At 32.0% G+C, this 20,811-nt stretch overlaps 5 protein-coding genes across 6 annotated transcripts; 4 read left to right on the top strand and 1 right to left on the bottom strand.

Annotated features, from left to right (window-relative positions):
• Nucleotides 1-1,281: 1,281 nt before the first annotated feature.
• LOC124837189 (embryo-specific protein ATS3B-like) lies at nt 1,282-2,561 on the top strand. Its single transcript, XM_047312487.2, has 3 exons — nt 1,282-1,533; nt 1,788-1,898; nt 2,074-2,561. The coding sequence occupies exons 1-3, from the start codon at nt 1,393-1,395 to the stop codon at nt 2,344-2,346; spliced, it is 525 nt and encodes a 174-aa protein (XP_047168443.1). The 5' UTR covers nt 1,282-1,392; the 3' UTR covers nt 2,347-2,561.
• Nucleotides 2,562-6,583: 4,022 nt separating this feature from the next.
• On the top strand, nt 6,584-10,528 carry LOC124837158 (putative polygalacturonase At3g15720). Its single transcript, XM_088093209.1, has 10 exons — nt 6,584-6,677; nt 6,830-6,952; nt 7,046-7,183; nt 7,719-7,889; nt 8,017-8,040; nt 9,099-9,306; nt 9,396-9,477; nt 9,606-9,714; nt 9,886-10,002; nt 10,108-10,528. Exons 1-10 carry the CDS (start codon nt 6,675-6,677, stop codon nt 10,336-10,338), a joined length of 1,206 nt encoding a protein of 401 aa, XP_087949335.1. The 5' UTR covers nt 6,584-6,674; the 3' UTR covers nt 10,339-10,528.
• A 384-nt stretch (nt 10,529-10,912) lies between these two features.
• On the top strand, nt 10,913-12,834 carry RBL5 (RHOMBOID-like protein 5). Its single transcript, XM_047312464.2, has 5 exons — nt 10,913-11,259; nt 11,561-11,724; nt 11,812-11,987; nt 12,059-12,315; nt 12,601-12,834. The coding sequence occupies exons 1-5, from the start codon at nt 10,985-10,987 to the stop codon at nt 12,677-12,679; spliced, it is 951 nt and encodes a 316-aa protein (XP_047168420.1). The 5' UTR covers nt 10,913-10,984; the 3' UTR covers nt 12,680-12,834.
• A 345-nt stretch (nt 12,835-13,179) lies between these two features.
• LOC124837149 (Putative thiol-disulfide oxidoreductase DCC) lies at nt 13,180-14,729 on the bottom strand. 2 transcript variants are annotated; one of them, XM_088093189.1, is made up of 5 exons: nt 14,453-14,729; nt 14,292-14,349; nt 14,018-14,125; nt 13,637-13,813; nt 13,180-13,534 (listed from the first exon to the last, which is right to left on the bottom strand). In XM_088093189.1, the coding sequence occupies exons 1-5, from the start codon at nt 14,637-14,639 to the stop codon at nt 13,453-13,455; spliced, it is 612 nt and encodes a 203-aa protein (XP_087949315.1). In that variant the 5' UTR covers nt 14,640-14,729; the 3' UTR covers nt 13,180-13,452. The 2 variants fall into 2 exon arrangements, with proteins under 2 accessions (XP_087949315.1, XP_047168404.2); XM_047312448.2 differs by having other exon boundaries at nt 13,637-13,729; nt 14,453-14,725.
• Nucleotides 14,730-15,998: 1,269 nt separating this feature from the next.
• LOC124837140 (Peptidase S24/S26A/S26B/S26C family protein) lies at nt 15,999-19,506 on the top strand. The gene is made up of 8 exons (XM_047312435.2): nt 15,999-16,206; nt 16,773-16,885; nt 17,088-17,159; nt 17,394-17,429; nt 18,172-18,217; nt 18,519-18,606; nt 19,006-19,063; nt 19,278-19,506. Exons 1-8 carry the CDS (start codon nt 16,128-16,130, stop codon nt 19,326-19,328), a joined length of 543 nt encoding a protein of 180 aa, XP_047168391.1. The 5' UTR covers nt 15,999-16,127; the 3' UTR covers nt 19,329-19,506.
• Nucleotides 19,507-20,811: the final 1,305 nt, after the last annotated feature.

The raw sequence follows: 20,811 nt of genomic DNA, 5'->3' as shown, positions 1-20,811 counted from the left end.
TTCGGAAAGAGTGATCGAGAAAGTAAAATTTTTTTGTTGTTTATTTGAATAGATTTGGAAGTAAGTGAAAGTGGATTTGAAAGTAAAGTTTTAAAAAATTAGTATAAGATTTGATTAACATGACAGATTAAAAAATTTACTTTCAATTACCTTGAAATTCCTTCGATCACTCTTTTCCAAATCCATTCAAATAAACAAAATCTAAATTATTAGAATAATAACTCACGTAGGCCTGATAATTAATCTTCATTCCATGTGGATTAAAAAGAATGGTCTCTCGCCAATTGATTAAATATATTTTAGTTTGTATAAAATTAACAAAATATTGTTTTCTTAAAAAAAAACCCTCAAAATTTTAAACTTTTTAGTCCTTATTATTATATCATATTCAATAATTGCTTACGTGTCCAGAAAAAAATATGGGGTAGTATTTGTCGCACAATGACAATAGTATATGTTAAATCTGAAATGCAAATTAAGCTATAGAAGATGTGAACGTGTAAGAGCGTTTAAATTAATTTATAATTACTTTATCTTTTACTGTTATATTCGCGTATAGTTAATTATTAAAATTTTAAAACCCTAAATGCAAAAAGATGGTTATAAATTTTAGTAATCCATATTTATTTCTCTTTAACCAGATATCAAATTTAAATTTTGTATTAAAAAGAAGGAGAAAGAACCAATTTCATTTTTTTACTGATATAAATTATTTTTGAATTTTATTGGCATGAGTAGATTATGAGTATTTTTTTTAACTATACGTTTTTACAGATTAAGTACAATTTTTTTTATGAAAGATTAAATTCGAATCATATTTTTTCTATTGTTAATTGAAATTTTGTTTCTTTGAGAAACGAATTTATAGCAATTTTTTTCTAGTTTGATTTATATATTTATTTATAATAAATTATTTTATTAAAAATTTATAATCATTTATAAACTCACGCTCATAAATTTTAAAAATATATTTAATTTATTATTTATAAATTAATTGAGAATAAAAAATTTGAACAACAATTATAATAAATATGATAATTTAAATATATTGAAATTAAGATAGTAGAAAAATTATCATAGTAAAATATTATAATTATGGTTTTTTTAAAATTAATTTTAATAAATCTTTAAAAAATACTCCACTAAATAAAAACATAAAGACCAAAATAAATAAATTAAATATAAAAATTAAATTATTAATTAAACTAAAAGATAAATAGTTGAGAAATCCAATTAAATCACAGCTAAGAAAAGCATGAATAATTGTTGAGACCTACCCGTTGTCTTAATGTTCCTGTCCCGCGATAATAAAAGAAAAGCTGTCCGAGGCCAAGCGTGTTCCTCGTTCTCTCCCTCGAGCATAACAACGTTGCAACTCACACACACTGTACCATGAAATCTCTCATTTTCATCATCACACTATGCATCATCGCTGTTTTCTCACAAGCAGCAACTCCATTAATCACTCTATCTCAATCTCAGTCTCACCCCGAAGCCAATGAATCTTTCAAGGTCAACCAAGCCAAGTCGCAGGTAACAAAGTTTCTTTACTGTTACAAATGTCGCAGAAAGTAAAATAGAACATCCTTTACACTAAATCTTCAAAGTCATCTGCTTTTACATGTAAAATTTCGTTCGAACAATGTTTGACCGACTGTGCTAACTGAAGGAACATAGAAAGAACAGAGAATATGAAAGGGAAGTTAGATTTGGATTGTGAACTGAAGCATTTTTGAGATCTTCTCACTGCGTGTGAAACTAAAGGTAGATGTGTATGCGTTTTACAGAACACGGCTAGTTCCTGCACTTACACGGTGACCATCAAAACAAGCTGCAATTCTCCCTCTTACACCAGAGATCAGATTAGTCTTGCATTTGGTGATGCTTATGGCTATCAGGTTCCTTCTCTATTACGAATGTCATTCATTCATCTGTTTCTGAATTTCTCTTGAACTTTCTATGCATATTACATGAAATGAAAATTGAGAATATAAATTGGGGGTGTGGTGGTTAATTTGGTGCTGATCAGTGATTTTGTTGGATAATCAATCAATCGATCAATCAATGAATCAGGTTTATGTCCCAAGATTAGATGATCCTCGTTCGGGGACATTCGAGCGGTGCTCTACGGATACATTTCAGATACACGGCCCGTGTACGTATCAAACATGCTATCTGTATCTATACAGGAGTGGATACGATGGTTGGATTCCAGAGCAAGTGACCGTGTACAGCTATGGCTACAACCCTGTTACGTTTTACTACAATACTTACATACCTAATGGTATTTGGTATGGCTTTGACTACTGTCGTGGTTATTTGCCTTCTACTGCAGCAGAAAAGTGAAGTGTAGTGTTAATAGTCCTGAACCCTCTGGGATTTTTTCACTTTCTCTTCACTATGAAATAATTAGAGGTCCAAACATGAACCCTGGTGTTCTTCTGGGCTCAGTATAATGGACTTTCTATTCACCCTTTTGGAGTGTGTTTAATGTATGAACTTGCACTTTAATGGTTATTACCATCTGGTATTTAAATTCCATAGACTTTTTAGTTTTTGCATGGATCGATTGCTTGTTCTTTTAGTAGATATTTGATTGGCAACTGTCCACTACATGTTTGACATAGTGCCTCAATAAGCAAAATACTGTGGAATTGTTAACTGCATATGATCCTGCTGAAACAAGGTCGTGACAGCTTCCATCTGTGTCTACCATGCAGCCTTCAACTGACACGTTGTTTCAGCTATGTATTCTCTTATAACGATCTACCGTCTTATAGATAAATATAGATACTTTTAATCTAATCAACACTCGAGAATATGAAAAAGGATGTTTATAGAAGAACTGATTTATCCAAAGAAGAAAATACATGAAACTTTAATGTTTTGTTCTTCTTATGTAGATTTGATTCCCTTGCTTAGAATTTTGAAAGGAAACATTGTTTCACTTCCTCTTCAACTTCTTTAAAGAGCGAGTGATTTTAAAAATTAGTCATACCTCAATTTGTTAGATTTTTTTTTTCTACAATTGTCTTCTTTTTAGAGTCATAGTTTGATGAAGCATGTCATTAAATGTCATTCTTCTTTTGGGCTTTTGATGAAGCATGTTACGTGTGTTAAGGAATTTTGATCATTGTGTCAATTAAAAACTTAATTATATAATTCAACATATACGCAAAAATTATCTTTATAGAGAATATGTGCTAAATTTGATTATCATATATAGTGTATTTTAGTTCTTGTTTGCAGAATTTTTTATAAAAAAATAATGATGTTGTATTTCGATTTATAAAAAAAAATTTGTTGATTTTATTATATTTTATTTTAAGAATTTAATTGATTTGCTTATATGTGTGATATTATTATATTTTTCTAGAAAATAAAATTGTGTTGTAATAGTTTTTTTTTGTTAAAATTGAGGAGAAGAGATAGAAGGAAAATAATTTGGGTGTTGCTCCCTCCACCATCACACCTTTCTCCCTCCATCATCCCTTTACTATTTTGTCCTTTAATAAAATTTTATTTTTAGGGTTATTATTTTTTAATTTTACCCATTCAGAACCTATTTCACTAATAACCTATTCTAGTCTTGTACATGAGTAAAATATTTTTCTTTCATTTTAACATTATATTTATTTCTCTCTTTCTTTCGTCGTTGTGAGATACTACAAATTGCAAAGGTTGGTGGTGGTGGAAACAATTATCAAGCAGTCTCCCTCTCGTGGTGCAGTGTCGCTCTCGTGGTGCAGTGCGTGAAGTGCTTCCTCGTATTCGAATAAACCTTGAAATAAAACCCTAAAATAAAAAACGTAAACGGAGGTGACATCCTTCAACGGATGTCAACATCCTTCAACGGATGTCAACATCCTTCAACGGATGTCAACATCCGTTTAAGGAAAAACCTTCAACGGATGTCAACATCCGTTTAAGGAAAAACGGATGTCAACATCCGTTTAAGGAAAAACGGATGTCGACATCCGTTTTACCTTAAACGGATGTTGACATCTGTTGAAGATGTCACATCCGTTTAAATGTTACGTTTTTTATTTTAGAGTTTGTTTTATTAGGGGACATCCGTTGAAGGATGTCACCTCCGTTGATGTATACTTCCTCACGCTGGTTGATGCTCTAGACGCTCCTCGATGTTTCTCCACACCACGGTGGTGACGCTCCTTCACACCACAGCGGCAATGGAAGCTTTCAAACAAAAAAAACTGAGAAGAAAAAGGAATGGAAGTGGGGGAGGTGGGGAGGTGAAACGAAAATGGGGAAATGGAAAGAGAGTTCCGTGGGTGGGTGCTGGGAAAGTAAAATTAGGGTTTTAAATTATTTAAAATAGGGTAAAAGTAAAAATCTTTTTAACTTAAGGATATAATTGTATTTAAAATAATATGGAGAGGTAGAGGAAGTATAGAGTGGTGGTGGAGGGAGCAACACCCAAATAATTTATTGAATAATTAGTTATCAATCTTCAGACACAGCCAGACTTTACTATTCTTACTACTGCTTGATCCAATTACTATACGTTGGCAAAACTTTGTTACATATTGATTTTTACTATTCATTTAATTTTTCTAGATATTATTTCCATTTTATCTATTTTTATTATAAAACCAGTAGTGTTAACAAACTATATAATAAAATTATATGTATAAATTATGTTTCAATAACAATTTTTCACTGAAATTACATATATTTTTATTTTTTACAAACTATGGAAGTTATAAAAAAAAATAGTTTAACTAACTTATACAAAACCATATTTTATTTATGTAGACTTCTATATTATAACAAAATTAGATTAATTATTTTCAGAAATTATTGTTTTAACTTAAAAATATTGAAGATTGAGACTAAAGATAAGATTAATACCGAATTTGTAAGAATAAGATATGTTTAAATTCATTTTTTAATATGCTAAGTATAATGAAAAATGTTAAAATCTATTGTATTACTTTTGTTAAATCACGCATGAATATATCTTGACTTTAAACTTAAATCTTCTTTTTACTTCTTACTAAGAAATAATTAAATCAAAAGGGTAGGGTTATGTTATTTTTAAGAAAGCACATATAACAATTTTTTAGTATGAATTTTCTTATCTTATAAAAATAAAAGGATTTTGAATAGAAAAGTAATTAATATATAATATTCATCGTGACCCATGTGCAAATTAAATAATTGGATTGAAGTCAAATCACAAATTGTTCCACCCAAAGCTAAAATGAGCGTGGATTTGGGCATCTTCAACATTAGGAAAATTCTTTTTCACGTTATATCTTTCATATTATTTTATAAATAATGAAAAAAAAAATCATCTTTCATTTATTAGTCTTGTTTTAGAAGAAACCAAGGAGAGCATCACTACTCACAAATATTAAATATCTTTTAGGTTTTCTTCACTTGAATGGATTTCAGGGAGAGTGATTGAGAGAATTTGAGAAAATTTGAAGGTAAATTTTTTTATAGTTTATTTGAGTAGATTTGGAGATAAGTAAGAGTGAATTTGGAAGAGTAAAATTTGTAAAAATTAGTGTAAGATTTGATTGATGTGACAGATTAAAAAAATTTATTTCAAAATCCACTCAAATAAACAACAAAAAAATTTATCTTCAAATCCTCTCAATCACTCCCTCCTAAATCCATTCAAGTGAACAAAACCTTACAGAAAAATGCATTTCCTTCAACTGTTTAATATGTTTAATCATTATTTAGAGTGATTTAGTTTTTCGTCTTTGGTCCAAAAGTCCATCTAGAATGTATATATAAGTTAATTTATATAATAAGTATACCATATTACACTTTAGACAACGCTTACACAGTTAATCGAACGGTTAACGTTCCTAATAGATTTTCCTAAAAGAATGTTGTCATGATCACTCAACATTTCCATAATTGATTGATGGGTAAATACATATTAAAATTATTATTTCAAATCCAATATATTAATAAGTAAAAACAGATAAATCACATTTAGAAACTTTTGACTATAATGGATCAATTTTAATTAAAAACTTATTTTCAAACTTATAAATATATAGTTAAAGTAAAAAAATAAGTAATTATATTTATCATCCTTACATCCGAAACAGTAAATAAAAATGTTTAATATTATTTATAGTATTTTATGTTAGGTCAGCATATTTTACCTACAGTCTTGAATTATATTTCAATATTGTAAAATAAATTGTTCGTGATTATATTTCATTTAAATAAATATTTAGAAGAGTATTTCCATATATTATCAAGAACAACGTGGTTTGAAATCAAAGTAGAAGGTACTTTTCAACCAAAAGTTAGCAATTCTTTTGACGTGTTTACCATAGTTTACTATTGAGTATTGAGTGTAAATGAAGGAGCATAACGTTCGTTCAGAAGAAAGCGTAGAAAGGTGCATCTGCTTCATGTGCTTACAGTGAAAACAATGTCTTAGTCTTCACAAGCCATGTGTTTTCCAATTAGATTGTGTGCAGTTCAATTAATGCACTGAACCAATATCAGTAAAACCAAACATAACTTTATCACTAAAATTAAGCCAATTTAACTTCTAAAATCTGCTTTCAAAATACACACATTCTACATTCTACAGTCTATATATAGCAGAAGAAATTGGGTACGTACATGGCATATATCAGTCTGTGAATCTTCAAGAGCACTGAAGATTTGAACATAACATGGTCAGAATCTGACATAATGTCACATTGTAGTTAACTTTGTATATGTTGTAGTGACTTCGCTGATGATGTTTGATTTGTATATATAAAGTTCTTACAGTTTTTTCACCATTAACAAAGTCTTGTATGTCATGGAAAATGATAATTTCATGCAGGAGTTTTTGTTCAGAGTGTTGATCATTCTGAGTGTTCTTGCACCTGGATTGAGCAGCACAACAACTACTTTCAATGTTTTGAAATATGGAGCAGTCGGAGATGGACAAACCAACGATTCTCCAGTAAATCATAATCATGAACTCTCATAATTTTAGTTTTCACAGATTATTAATTTCTTCCATTCTAAAACAATTCCAAATCATGTTCTTGAACAGGCCTTTCTGAAGGCATGGAAAGACGTTTGTCAGAGCAAGTCACACATATCTCAGCTCATCATACCAGCAAAACGAACATTCATGCTGAAGCCTACTACATTCAGTGGTCCATGCAAATCCAATTACACCTACATTCAGGTACTTATTCTTATTAATCCATAATACTCATTCTCCATCTACTATCCATCATCAACCTTTACAAATGGTTAAAAAACATTAACTTTTATGTTTCAATTTTCATGTAAACTATATTAAGAGATGGACTTTAAGTCTAATTCAATTTTATAAAATCAACTTGTAAAACGAGTTTTATATCTACTTATATGTTAGAGGTGGACTTTAAGCCTAATTCAATCACACAAAACCGACTTTTAGAGTGAGGTTTGCACCCACTTATAAAGTATGAATTGACCTTATCTCTAGTTCTCTAGTTCTCTAGTTGACGTGGGACTTCCAACATTATATATTATAAATTAGTTTTATCTTACTAACTCTTAACACACTTCTCTCTCGTATCGATGTGTATGCATTTCGAGTGTGTTTTAGCTTTAACATCTATGAATGATCAACTATGTGGTAGAGAATACATAGATTATTGTATAGACAGTATAAGAGCAGATCCTAAACTGAGTCATATTTCTTGGTAAAAATTTAAGATTTTGTGGGACCTCAGCTTTCAGGGAACATTGTTGCACCAAAAACAAAACCGGAATATTCTGGATTCCACACGAATACATGGCTTGGCTTCTCATTCATCGATGGTTTAATTATAAGTGGGAAAGGGTCCATTGATGGTCGAGGCTCTATCTGGTGGCAACAACCTTGCTTAGGAAATTCACAACCTGTAAGTAAATATTTAGTAGTGTTCTTTCTCTTTTGTTCTTGCTTTCTCTATTGTTTTGACTTGTTAATTCCTCATTCTATTATTTAACAATATAGGCCAATTTTTCATGATTTATTTTCTGTTTCAGGGGACAACCTGCCGTCCACCAACAGTGAGTAAAAGCTCTTCATACTTTCTTTATTGCTACTCATTATCTAAATAATGATCCAAGCATTTACTGATTACACAATCAAAGATATAATTTGTCTGTTTTATTCTTGGAAAAACAAATTAATATAATTAAGGAGATAAAGTATTTCTTGATTCACTATATTATATAGCAAACCCATATTGATGGCTTTTCATTAAAAATTAAGGCAAGGATGACATTCATGAACAAATTAAAATTCATAAGTCTGATGTGCTTCAATTTGTCAGACAGAATTGATAATCATTGCTGATGCTTATACAAAATTTAAGTTTTGGACGTTTTGTTGTTTTCAGCTTTAAAGTTTACCTCATTATTAGCATAAAAAAGTGTGACAACTTTCATTTCCTTCAAGTTAGGATCACTTTATTTATACTTGAAAAAGGTGTTAGGAATTCATGGTAAGTTGAAATCTCATATTAGTTAAAAATGAGTGAGATTACTAATAAACATGGAAAGCTCGGCCAACAATATATTCAATTCGACAGACAGTAAGAAAGCTCGACAGACAACATGAAGCTCGATTGGTAATATAACCAGTTAGCATGAGAGCTCGGCTGGTAGTATAACCAGTCCGATTATATGGTCTGTTTCGGTTTGTGGAATTAGGGTTAAATCTTCTTGCACAAATTGTCTTCAATCTTCATACTTGAATAATTTGGCAATAAGTGTGTATTAAAAGTAATCAACCATTTAAATATCAAACCTGTATTTATAGACTTTTGTGATGAGTTTCTGATTAGAGCTAGTCCAATTAGGGTCTATATACTAATAACTTAACTTGAGGCTAACCTAATAATTCTTGATGACTAACTTTCTCTACAGCTTATTGGTATCTAATCTCCTCATGTGTCCCCTCCTAAAAACCTCACAAAAGGCACATTAGAGAGATCTAAAATCTAAATCTAACCTTGTACATATTCCTTGTTACACCTAATAAATTTAGCCCAAACATGCAAAATCAACTCTGCTTTCTCAAATATTTTCATTATAAGCATAAGCACAGCTTTGTGGATGCATAGGCAGTAACATTCAATAGATGCAATCGCCTTCAACTGAAAGGGTATACAAGTATTAATCCTGCAAGAAGTCACATGACTCTAACAAGCTGCCAGAAAGGCACCCTCTCTTTCCTGCGTCTAGTTGCTCCTGGAAATAGCCCTAATACCGATGGCATTGATATTTCTGGCTCTAAAGACATTAAAGTACTTAATTCTTTTATCGCAACAGGTAATTAACTTTACATCTGCATGAAACGTAGCACCAAATAGTTTTGGTAAAACCTTTGAACTTCTCATAATGACATAATTTAACTACAGGTGATGATTGCATTGCTATTAGTGCTGGATCCTCTAAGATCAGAATAACTGGTATAACATGTGGTCCAGGCCATGGTATCAGGTTAGTTGGTATTTCTTTATACAAATATATTACTATGTCAATTATCTTATATATCATCTCTTAATGAAAGATGTTGGTATTTCTTTGTGAGATTGATTTATACTTAAAAGGAAATCACATTTTTGTAGCATTGGATCATTGGGAGCACGTGGAGAGACCGACATTGTCGAGGACGTGCATGTGGAGAATTGTACTTTGACTGAAACATTAACTGGAGTAAGAATCAAGACATGGCAGGTAATTGGCGAACAAAAACAATGTAATTAATGAGAGATCTTTTCGTTCTGAGCTCAGATTCTCTACCCAGAAAACCCAGAAGAGAATTTAAATTGGTTTGGTTCCATGCAGAGTTCTGCAACTTGTCATCATGTTGAATAATAGGACTTGTATTATTCTATTTTGCATTAGGGTGGTGCTGGATTTGCCAGGAGGATCTCGTTTGAAAAGATTAAGTTTGTTCGAGCCAATAACCCCATTATCATTGACCAGTTTTATTGCCCTCATAGATCGGACTGCCAAAACAAGGTACCACAAGAAGATAACCTACCAATTTCACTGTTTATCATAACTAAAATTTTACTCCATGATTGACCAACACCATTTTGTTTTTTCTCTTATTTCTCTTCAAAGACTGAATCAATCAAGGTAAGTGATATAACTTACAAAGGGATTGTTGGAACATCATTGACGGACAAAGCAATCAACTTGAGCTGTGATGAAAACGTGGGATGCTCCAACATTGTGCTTGATCATGTTTACATAACATCTGCAGTTCCAGGGCAGAAAGTTTTCTCCTTTTGCCATAATGCACATGGAACAGCCACCCACACCAAACCATCCGTGAAGTGTTTGCTGAAGTAGCCTTCCACAATGATTTATCTCTTGTTTTCAGAATTGGCATATATATATATATGCTTGTTGGATTTTCTTTTTCTTTTGATCATGGAGGCCATGTAAAAGATCTGTGTTTTGAGTATTGTTATCAGAAGAAATAGAATTATATATACTTGACTGTATTATATATCCTAAATAATATTGTGACAAATGTTTGTTGACAAACCACATTTTTCTCAAACATAAATAAGATGTTAAAACAAAACAATAATATATGTAGCTGTAGGGTAGACATACGAAATGATATATAAGGGTGTGAAAATATTATGCCTGAATACATATACGTGTCAACTGATACGTATGATTAGACATTACGCCAATCAAATGTTGTCCTACTTTCGAGTTGTGTTTATTTTGCAACCACGAAATAGATATTGAGATGCAAATGAGAATAAAAGAAAAAGAAGAAAGTTGAAGGTATATATATATAATATAATGTAATGGATGGTATAATATAATGTAAGGAATTCTATAAGAAGGAAACATATTACCTGATTTAACTACTAGGCAAAAGGAGGGTAGATTGGTTGTTACATTGCAATTGCATGCTAAGACAACAACATATTTCATTGTTTGTTTTGGTGTCTGTGTTGCAACCTGCAATCGCAACCGCATGGGGAAGAAGCCGCCGCACCAGTCCGACATAGAGGCGGCGCGATATCCCCCACCTCCACCGCCTAATTTCTACATTCCACAGCCTCGTCTGTGGTTCTCATGGTTGGTGCCACTCATTTTCTTGGCCAACATTGCCTGCTTCGTCTATACCATGTATGAAAATGATTGCCCTGCCTACTTGAACGACGAGTCTTGTCTTTTCTCTGAATATCTCGGCAGGTTCTCCTTCCAACCCTTCCGGGAAAACCCTCTCCTTGGCCCTGCCATCCGCACGTGAGAAATTTTCTCTTTTCTCTTTTCTCTCCCTCTCGCTCTCTCTCTCCAAAAGCTTTATTGCATTCATCATTATCACCATGGATGAACATTGAACAATCTGCATGAAACAATGATTTTCTCTTTGACATTGTAATTGATTATTGTTTTTCCTCTCTCCGTTGTTTGTTGAAAGTTTTAGAGATAAGGTCAATTTGAAACAGAAATGCCAGCCATGCATGCATGCACGGAGAAGAAATAGAAACAAAACAATGTTTGATTTTTCATTCATTTTTGGGGCTGTTGCATTAACTTTCTGCAGGTTGCGGCTGTTAGGAGCCCTTGAAGAGGACCTAGTGGTGGAGCGACAAGAAGTATGGCGCTTCTTTTCCTGCATGTTTCTTCACGCTGGAGTCGTGCATTTGCTAGCCAATATGTTCAGCCTTCTCTTTATAGGGATTAGGCTTGAGAAGGAATTCGGATTTTGTAAGGCATACTACTGAATTTTTGCATATTGAATTGAACCTCAACGTGATTTTCTTCAGTTAAATTCTAATCTCTTGGATTTGGCAGTTAGAATCGGACTCTTATATGTGCTTTCTAGCTTTGGCGGAAGTTTGCTGTCCATTTTGCATTTGAAACAGAATAGGTCAAGTACCGTATCAGTTGGTGCATCTGGTGCACTTTTTGGTCTTCTGGGTGCCATGCTTTCCGAGCTTCTAACGAACTGGAGTATCTATGCCAATAAGGTACTTTACATAATCTATCACCATTGGAAGACCAATTTGGATTCTTTAGTTTTAATCCATGGTGGCTTCAGTGTGCAGCTCTTGCAAGCCTACTGATCATTGTTGGCCTAAACTTGGCTGTTGGATTTCTACCTCATGTGGACAATTCAGCTCATGTCGGAGGTTTCTTGACAGGATATTTCCTCGGTTTTGTTCTTTTAATGCGCCCTCAATATGGATACGTAAATCGCAAATATATACCTCCTGGATATGATGTGAAACGTAAATCAAAGTACAAATGGTATCAATATTTCTACCTGATCGTGTCACTCGTCATTTTGATTCTCGGGTAAATGGTTAAATTTTCCTTGCTTTTCAACTTTCACAATGCATATTGTCATAATCGACTCAATGTGCACACAAGAAAAATCTTTGCTTTAGGTCTTCAAGAAAAAAAAAAAGCTTCAATTTTTAGTACTAACTGTTTTAGGTTTTTAAAAATAAATCTCAAAAAGTTTGAAAATTAAATTTTAAATAAAATTATAATAAAAAAATCTCATTTTTAAGGTTGTTTGTTGGCTTTCATGTCTGGCCTAACATCTCTAAGCCTAATAGAATGACTGTTATTTGACAGATTTGCATACTGCCTGGCTAACCTGTACGTAGAAAATGCAGCCGACAAATTTCCCTTTATACAGAGTTATCCAAGATGAAGGGTTCTAACTGCGCACTCAGTTCTTCAGTTTGCATTACAAACTGAAAATCTTCCCTTTCAGGAGCGTTTGAGACAGAAACAGATAATGAAAGCTTCGCATCACTTTCTTTTGCCTTTGACATCTGCATGATTTGCAATTGCTTCTGAGAATTTTGGTTTGAAATTCTTTCTTATTTTGAGGTACATGATTGTTTATGCTAGATCCAGAAGAAAAGTCTAAAATCCAGTGCTTCAGATCATATATGACACTCTATACATGCATTTATCTACTTAGCTTCTTGTATGGATAGAAGAAATTCTTTGAATACTGACCATGTGCTGAATAGTGCTCAAGTGTATTACCATCACTTATTCAAAACTGTTCTGTCTTTTACTTCCAGAATCAGCTGTACTTAGATCTTATTACAACTGAATCCAAAAACAATGAATATAGTTCTTGATTTTATTTTATTTTTTTGCGGTGGAACTAATAGCTCATCCAATAGAAAGAAAGAAAACTTTGACCTAATATTTTTCTTTATTAAAGCAGAAATGCAGAAACTTACAGGCACACTATTCTGGTAGTTACATAACTAGCAAACTTACTGCACCATTTTTACACTTCAGTCACTTACTAGTTAAAGATTTATTTATAAGTAAAGTTCATATACAAGTAATACACGGAAGCTTCAAAAGATTTGAAGACAACATGATCTGACTACAACTATAAAGAACCACACTTTTTGAACTTAGCACGCTGCTATTATCCCCTGCACTCATAACAGGATGATGCTATATTTCACATGATTCAGAACGACCAAAAATCGTGTAACGGTTATTTGCAACATTGTCATAAACAAAATCTCTGATAAACCTGCAGTCATGTATTACATATATCGTCAAGCTTGTTGCCCTTAAGCAATTAAAGAACACCATAAAACCCACAAAACAAGAGGGGAAAAAAAATACTACTTACAGAGGAACAAATTGAAGAACAATTGCTATTTGCGGAAATGGCAAGTCTATGTATTCCATTATCTTCAGTACTGCTTCAGACTTTATATAGGATCTAGAATCAACCAGAAAGTCATTTGTTTCACCGTGAATTCTTCTTTCTTTGAATTTACAATCATGAATTTCTTTTTCCCCAGAACTACATTAATTCAGTTGAGAAAATAATGGAAAATTTAACAGAAATGGTGATCATATTTGGATGAAAATCGTTGAGGCAAAAAGAAAAACCTTTATTTATCACCAGCTCTTTACAACCGAATGGATTATGGAACATTATAGATAGATGCTAAAGCTACTAATGTTGAAATTTTAACAAATGTTTTTGAACCTTCAATAAGCGTACCTGTCCTTCTCAACCAGTACAACACTTGAGATGTCATCAGGAGCTCTTCCTGATCTCCTAAGCAGCATTTTACCTGCTTCACTCTGAAGAGCTTCATACCTAATTGTCCTAACAATCATAAAAAAACCGTAAACAAACGAAATTACTGATCAACTTCTTTTTCCCTCTGAATTCTTAACCAGGGTAAGAAACAACTTCACTATACATATATGGAAGATAAAATTTTAATGTGAGAGTAATCAAAGGAAGAAAAAGGAGACAATAGATCATATACTTATTTCGATCGTTATCACGAACGAACTTCACACCCCCGTTGCACAAGTTGCACACTCCTGTGTAAAAAGAAAGAACTTTCACCCAACATTAGCATTGAAGAAAACAATCACTTGTTAGTCAAAGGTAGCACGAAGAAAAAGATGCGAGAGGGTTAATTACCATCAAACAACATGATGGGTCGTTTGTCTTGGTCGAAGAAACTGGAAGTTGCTTCAGCCCAGTTGGTTGTGTCGCTACGCCGTCGTGACAGAGTGGCAAAGGTGCTAAATTTCCGACCAGGGATCGAGCACGCGCTTGAGTTGAAGCGCATGACACAACCAGAAAGTGTTGGAAGTTGAAGAGCCATTGAACTCGGAGACACACCAAGCCCTGCAAATAGAAAAACGAGATAAACTCAACAAAACCATATTCTTGCCATTTTAACTGAGTTTTAAGAAAGGGCTCATTTTAAGGATGTTATTATAAAATAGATTAATTGCTATATTACAAGTGAATATGTGATATTTAAAATATTAATGCAACGTGGGTAAGAAGAAGTGTTTCAGAGTTCATGAAAAAAAGAAGTAATGTTCTTTTCTTAAAAATATCGAGAAATGTCAAACTTTATAAAGGTAATCTCTCATGTAAAAAATTATATTATGTCAAATCTTTTGTAATATGAAACTTGTATTTTCATAATATTTATTCAAATTTAATTTTTTTTTCTAATGAGACACGAGACTTTGGTTTAAAGAAATTTGATTATATTACTCTGTTTTGTATGGCAAATCTTTGATTATAGAAGGTGACACGACAGTGTAAATTTGATTGTACGTGAGTGCCACCTCCTATGCATCATGACAGCCACATATTATAATGGCACTAATTATATTGGATTTTATAGGAATATAAATGGTTTTAGTTATTTCTTAAAACTATTTGGGTTCGATTTATTAAATGTTTAATTATACTTATCTGTTTAATTAAACAAATAAATTTAAATTTTTTCAGACCAAAATTATGTAATCCCTTAGAATTTTACTTCAAATGTTCTTTTGCAAGGTTTCAACTTTAGGATTTTTATCTCTTACACGAAATCAAAGTTAATGCAATCGTATTAGGAATAATCCAGTTGGAGTTTTTGACCAAATCCTTATTTTTGGACCATATCAGACCAATGATATAATCAAACTCTCACGTGTAAAAAAAGATAAAAAAAATATAGAGGGTTTATAGTGTTTTTTTTTATATTTTTTTAACTTACTATCTATTTTAATTTATTATTATTTTATTATGTTAATTTCAACATTTTTTAAATGTAATTAGAATAATACTATATCAATTATTTATTATAAATTTGAAATACAATATATATTTAAAGTATTTATTTATTATAATTTTAATGTATAAATAAATATTTAAAAATATTATTAAAAATTATAAAAAAGTGAATAATTATATATAAAAATAAATATATTTTTAGTCTCAAAAATTTAAAAACAAAAATTATTTCAAGTTATAACATTCCAAACTTTAAAATTAAATAAATGTAATTTTTTTAACTTTCGTCAATTTCTTTTTACCTGTTTAATTATATTTATTTTTAAAATTGGATAAATTGTATCAAAATTTAGAATAAATAGAAAAAAAAACATATTTAGAATAAAATATGACTCATAATTAAAATTAAATCTGTAATAAAAATATCTTTTGGAGTGTTAACGCTTTCGGGGGCGAGAAAACAAAAGGAAGAGTTACGCCTTGATGTTATAGTGAAGTTGGGACTTGGGAGCAGCCACCATAGACTTGTGCATTCTGCATTGAAGCGTAGAGAAGAAGAGAAGAAGCAACAGCAATGGGTTGGATCGGAGAGACTATGGATTCCATCAAATCTCTTCAGATCCGGCAGGTTCTCACTCAGGCTGTTAGCCTCGGTTCGTTCTTCTTCTCCTCTCTCTTTTTCCGTTTCAATTTTTCATTCATTTTACTCTTATCTTATTTGCCTACACTCCCAAACTATTCCAATTTCAATTTCTCCGATCAAATTCTTCACTCCCCACTTTTTTTTAGGGTTTTGATCATCAACTCCGGTTGCCAATTTTTTCACTGTTAGCGTTTGCAAAGCATTACGCTAGCATGGATATCATCGCTTTTCGCTTGAGAGGTTTATCTTTAGCGGCTCTCACTCTCACTGTCACACTCTTTATAGACGAGGATCAATATGATTTATGGTAATCCGATTATGCAAACAACATAGGGTTATTGTGTCCACACCTTAAAACCATTGTGTTTGTCTTCCGTACTTCTTTTCATTCCTCTATCCTACTCAAGTGTTTCTATATGCCTGTGCTGCTGACAGTAATTCAACATTTGGTTGATAACTCTGTATAGGCTATGCTGTTTTATCATAAGTACTGTCGACGGTATGGTTTTCTTGGTCTATCCGTAGGATTTTTTATTTATTTATTTATTTACCAAAGTATTTTATGTTTTGACTCAGGCATGATTGTTACGTCTGCGTTGATAATATGGAAGGCATTGATGTGCATTACTGGCAGTGAATCTCCTGTTGTCGTTGTTCTTTCTGGAAGCATGGAACCAGGATTCAAGCGGGTGAGTCAGTCTTGTGCATGAATGCTTAACTGTTTCTGTTGTTGTTTTTGTTCTTTTTCAGTAAATAGTATTTTTGTGTTTCTTGTACACATAATTCGGGATATATTTCAGTGAGAGCGGAGTTGTGTATATATGCAAACTATTCTTGTCAACATAATTTTTCTGCTACTTTGTGGTTTTAACAAATGCGGCTAATGTGCAGGGAGACATCTTATTCCTGCACATGAGTAAAGATCCAATTCGGGCGGGGGAGATTGTTGTGTTTAATGTGGATGTAAGCTTTCTCTTCGGTTGTTTCTTTATATTTTGCTTTAGCTTATTTGTATTTATCAGAATCAATCTATAAAAAAATTATATCTGAACCATTTGTATGACTTTACTCAGAATAATAGTTTGTTTATTCTTGTTAATTATATTCATTTTTTGATTCTCTGTTTTCTGCTTACTACTTTCCTATCATTATTGACGTAAATTATATTATTTATTGACACGTATTTTTTGTATTTAGGGACGTGAGATTCCAATTGTTCATCGTGTAATTAAGGTAAGCACCTCTGGTACACCTAAATTGTCTTTTAGATGGAAAGTTAGGGAAAATCGGTTCACAGCATTGTATGGGGGATCCACTTCATAAGTGTGTTGCTGAAGTGGTGCCTATTCAAACTGAAACTACATAAAGTACATAAACTGTTCTTATTTAGTTTAATGTCAATGCAAACCAAATCCTAACCTGGGTTTTATCAAAATATGTGCCATCGGTTTTTGGTTCCTAATTTATCTTTATCTTAATCTTGAAGGACAAGGAACATCAATCTAGGGTGCCATTAGAATTTTCCTCCTTCACTCTCTGCTTCTCCTTTGTTGGTTGAACTACTTAGTTATTTTCGTTGACAACATTGTGAAAACTGGAAAGGTTCCTGAATCTCAGGGTAATGGATATGAATATGATAGATTACTTATCGTTCCTTGCAAAAGGAAACATCCTTGCTTAAAGTATGTTTATCAATTTATATTCACTGACAACACTAAAAATGGAGAGCATCAAGAATATCTGGATAATTCATAAGATTGATTAGTTGGATTTATCCTTCTTTCCAGCAATAAACTTGAATCCCTCAAGTGCACATACATGCATACATGCACGAACACTTAAACATTCACTTGTGTAAATTCTATATGTTTTCTACATTACACATTCTCTGGTTTATAATTCTCTATGCATTCTGAAATATTGTGATGATTATGGTTGCCATATTTTAGAGTCTCAATACTTCATCATTCTGTAGGTACACGAAAGGGAGGATACTGGGGAGGTTGATGTTCTCACAAAAGGTAATGCCTAGTTCATGACTTGATAACTTCATGGAAATGTTGGCTATATTTGATTTTTTGGTCCTCCATTTTAGAGAAATACTAGTGATGCCTGCAACACAAATTTTCTAACATATTATTATTGAACGCATTTACCAATAAAAGAAATGGACCCATTCTCTATTTAGTTAGAAATGCATGAAGTGTTTTAGTTCAGTGTATTGTTAGCATCTCTCTTGTACGACACGTTTTAGTTATCCATTTTAGTTAGTGGCTATGTTAATGTAGTGCTTCCTTTGATTTGTTTTGCTGTCTTTGGCAGGAGACAACAATTATGGGGATGACAGGCTATTGTATGCTCATGGTCAGCTTTGGCTGCAAAGGCACCACATAATGGGTAGAGCTGTCGGGTATGGCATTTTTTTAGTTACACTTGCTCCACTTATTGTAGAACTGTTTTCTAAACCTGTTTTGTTACACCCAGTACTACCTGTTCTGGCAAGCACACAGTTATTTACAATATTGAGGTTATATGCTTTAAGTCTTCAACTGTAATAAGAGAGAGATGTTTGACATTAAAGTAGTAGGCATTTTTTGGCAACATGCTAAATGCCACTACTAGAGCATAGTATCTGACAATGTGCGCAATTTCTAACACCCAATGGGCTCTTGAATATGAGCATCATGCCAAATGTTAATCCTACTTTATCCCAAAATGATACCAACAGTTTGACATTTAATAGTATGAAGCATTTCATTGGTAAGTAGTTTTCCGGTACTAAAAAAATTGCTTGTATTGTCAATGGCAGGTTCTTACCTTACGTGGGCTGGGTGACCATTATTATGACTGAAAAGCCTATTATCAAGGTTTGTTTGCTGTGCCAATCTATTGTGTTCATGTAGCTCGTGTAGGTTGTTGACGGTTCGAAACTTAATAGTTTTCTTGTGATGCTGATTTATTGCAAAGCAACGGATGATATTTTACTCTGCAATGCGATAAAATGACCATTTTCGAGATGCATGACATATATTTTAAGTTGCATCAAGTATGAAGTATTCTAAAGCTGTCTCATCTTTGCAGTATATTCTCATTGGTGCTTTGGGGTTGCTCGTGATAACTTCAAAAGATTAAATGAATATTCCAAAATCAAACTGCGGCCTAAACTCCGATGGTAGTATGAGCAGATGTCATGCTTTTCTTGAAGGTGTCATTTTGTACCATTCATAGTATGGGGACTATATAATGTTAAGAATTAATGAAAAATAGTTGAATTTTGATATTTACCTTGATGAGTTGGCATCTGATTGAACATCATCGCCTCCTTTATATTCTATTTTAGTGCAGTTTAAGATTAAGCCTATAAATATGCTGTTTCTTATCCTCAATGCCACCTGCGGTCTTTGTCCATTAAAAACTTGCTTAGTTCTTTGTGAAAAACTTTAGCTTGCCCATGCTTTACTAATCTAATATATAGTTTTATTCAAATTTTACCTAGATCGATCCTGAAGGAAAGCTAATATAATATTTCTTGGGGGGATTAAATATTTTTTGTTGGTTATTTGTAGCTTTCACCCCCCTTTTGAGTTTGATCACGGATTTCATTTTTTGGGTACTTCACTGTTGACATTTTCGAACTCGACATCATTTTTTAAGATATAGCTGTGTCAATCGAAAACGTCGATGGGGGTCGTAGTAACGCCAGTAAGACCAAAATGGCACACAATGAAGTTTATGTTTTTCATAGTTCCACCAATTCAACCTACCAAATATTTATGTTACATTCATGCCAGACTTGCATGGTTGATTACCTTAACCACAGCATTAATTGACATTTTTAATCAGATAATGATACTATGACACGTAATTTTTTTTTACATCCATTTCATACTACCTTTTACTATTTTCTACTTATTTTTTTCTTTTGAAATGCAAAAGTTTATTTTTATTAGGATCATTTTACTCTTTAAAAAATTGTCAAATAATATTTATAATTATTGATGTCAAATAACTTTTTTTTTATCTCGACATTTTCTAGCTAATTTCCATTTTCATACTTTATTCTTTATTTTATTTTAATGCTATAGATGAGCCAATCAACAAGATAACAAAAATAAAAAATAAAGGTCTATGAATGAGAATAATTCACCCATAATGATTACAGAAACATTTTATTCCTTCTATAAAGTCAATGTAAAAACCGCATTTCATTTCATGAAATTTTAAACACACCATACACCATTGAATTATTATTGAGATTGATTTCTTTTATTATGCCGGCTAATATCTTCACAAATTTTATTTATTATATTTTTTTTATAAAACAAATTTCCAAGTTAGGACTAAAATTTTAAAAAAAAATCAAGTTATACAATATTTATTACATGTATTAAAACTAATGATATAATTAGTCTAATATTTTCATCTTCATATTATTCTCTAACAAAATATATATATATATATATATATAGTCTGTTTTAGATAAAAATATTCTTAGAATTCATGATTTATAACAGTATTTTTGTTTACAGACGTTAACAAACTATATATATATATATATATATATATATATATATATACACAGAGCTTACGTGATAAATCTTAAAAACTTTTAAAC

Source organism: Vigna umbellata, chromosome 6 (assembly GCF_029865625.1).
Source record: "Vigna umbellata cultivar VRB3 chromosome 6, Vumbellata_1.0, whole genome shotgun sequence".
In the NCBI taxonomy this organism is placed as follows: domain Eukaryota; kingdom Viridiplantae; phylum Streptophyta; class Magnoliopsida; order Fabales; family Fabaceae; genus Vigna; species Vigna umbellata.
The sequence above is the reverse complement of the archived record's forward strand: the minus strand, read 5'-3'. Positions and strand labels throughout refer to the sequence as shown.

Coding starts and splice junctions, on each gene's coding strand:
- LOC124837189 (XM_047312487.2), top strand. CDS start 1,393: ATGAAATCTCTCATTTTCATCATCACACTATGCATCATCGCTGTTTTC. Junction 1,534..1,787: donor TCAACCAAGCCAAGTCGCAG/GTAACAAAGTTT, acceptor TGCGTTTTACAG/AACACGGCTAGTTCCTGCAC. Junction 1,899..2,073: donor GTGATGCTTATGGCTATCAG/GTTCCTTCTCTA, acceptor TCAATGAATCAG/GTTTATGTCCCAAGATTAGA.
- RBL5 (XM_047312464.2), top strand. CDS start 10,985: ATGGGGAAGAAGCCGCCGCACCAGTCCGACATAGAGGCGGCGCGATAT. Junction 11,260..11,560: donor CTTGGCCCTGCCATCCGCAC/GTGAGAAATTTT, acceptor AACTTTCTGCAG/GTTGCGGCTGTTAGGAGCCC. Junction 11,725..11,811: donor TGAGAAGGAATTCGGATTTT/GTAAGGCATACT, acceptor TGGATTTGGCAG/TTAGAATCGGACTCTTATAT.
- LOC124837158 (XM_088093209.1), top strand. Junction 7,890..8,016: donor GCTTAGGAAATTCACAACCT/GTAAGTAAATAT, acceptor TTTCTGTTTCAG/GGGACAACCTGCCGTCCACC. Junction 9,307..9,395: donor TAATTCTTTTATCGCAACAG/GTAATTAACTTT, acceptor ATTTAACTACAG/GTGATGATTGCATTGCTATT.
- LOC124837149 (XM_088093189.1), bottom strand. CDS start 14,639: ATGGCTCTTCAACTTCCAACACTTTCTGGTTGTGTCATGCGCTTCAAC. Junction 14,350..14,452: donor ACCCATCATGTTGTTTGATG/GTAATTAACCCT, acceptor CTTTTTACACAG/GAGTGTGCAACTTGTGCAAC. Junction 13,535..13,636: donor GTTCTTCAATTTGTTCCTCT/GTAAGTAGTATT, acceptor ACATGACTGCAG/GTTTATCAGAGATTTTGTTT.
- LOC124837140 (XM_047312435.2), top strand. CDS start 16,128: ATGGGTTGGATCGGAGAGACTATGGATTCCATCAAATCTCTTCAGATC. Junction 16,886..17,087: donor TGGAACCAGGATTCAAGCGG/GTGAGTCAGTCT, acceptor GCTAATGTGCAG/GGAGACATCTTATTCCTGCA. Junction 18,218..18,518: donor GGTTGATGTTCTCACAAAAG/GTAATGCCTAGT, acceptor TGTCTTTGGCAG/GAGACAACAATTATGGGGAT.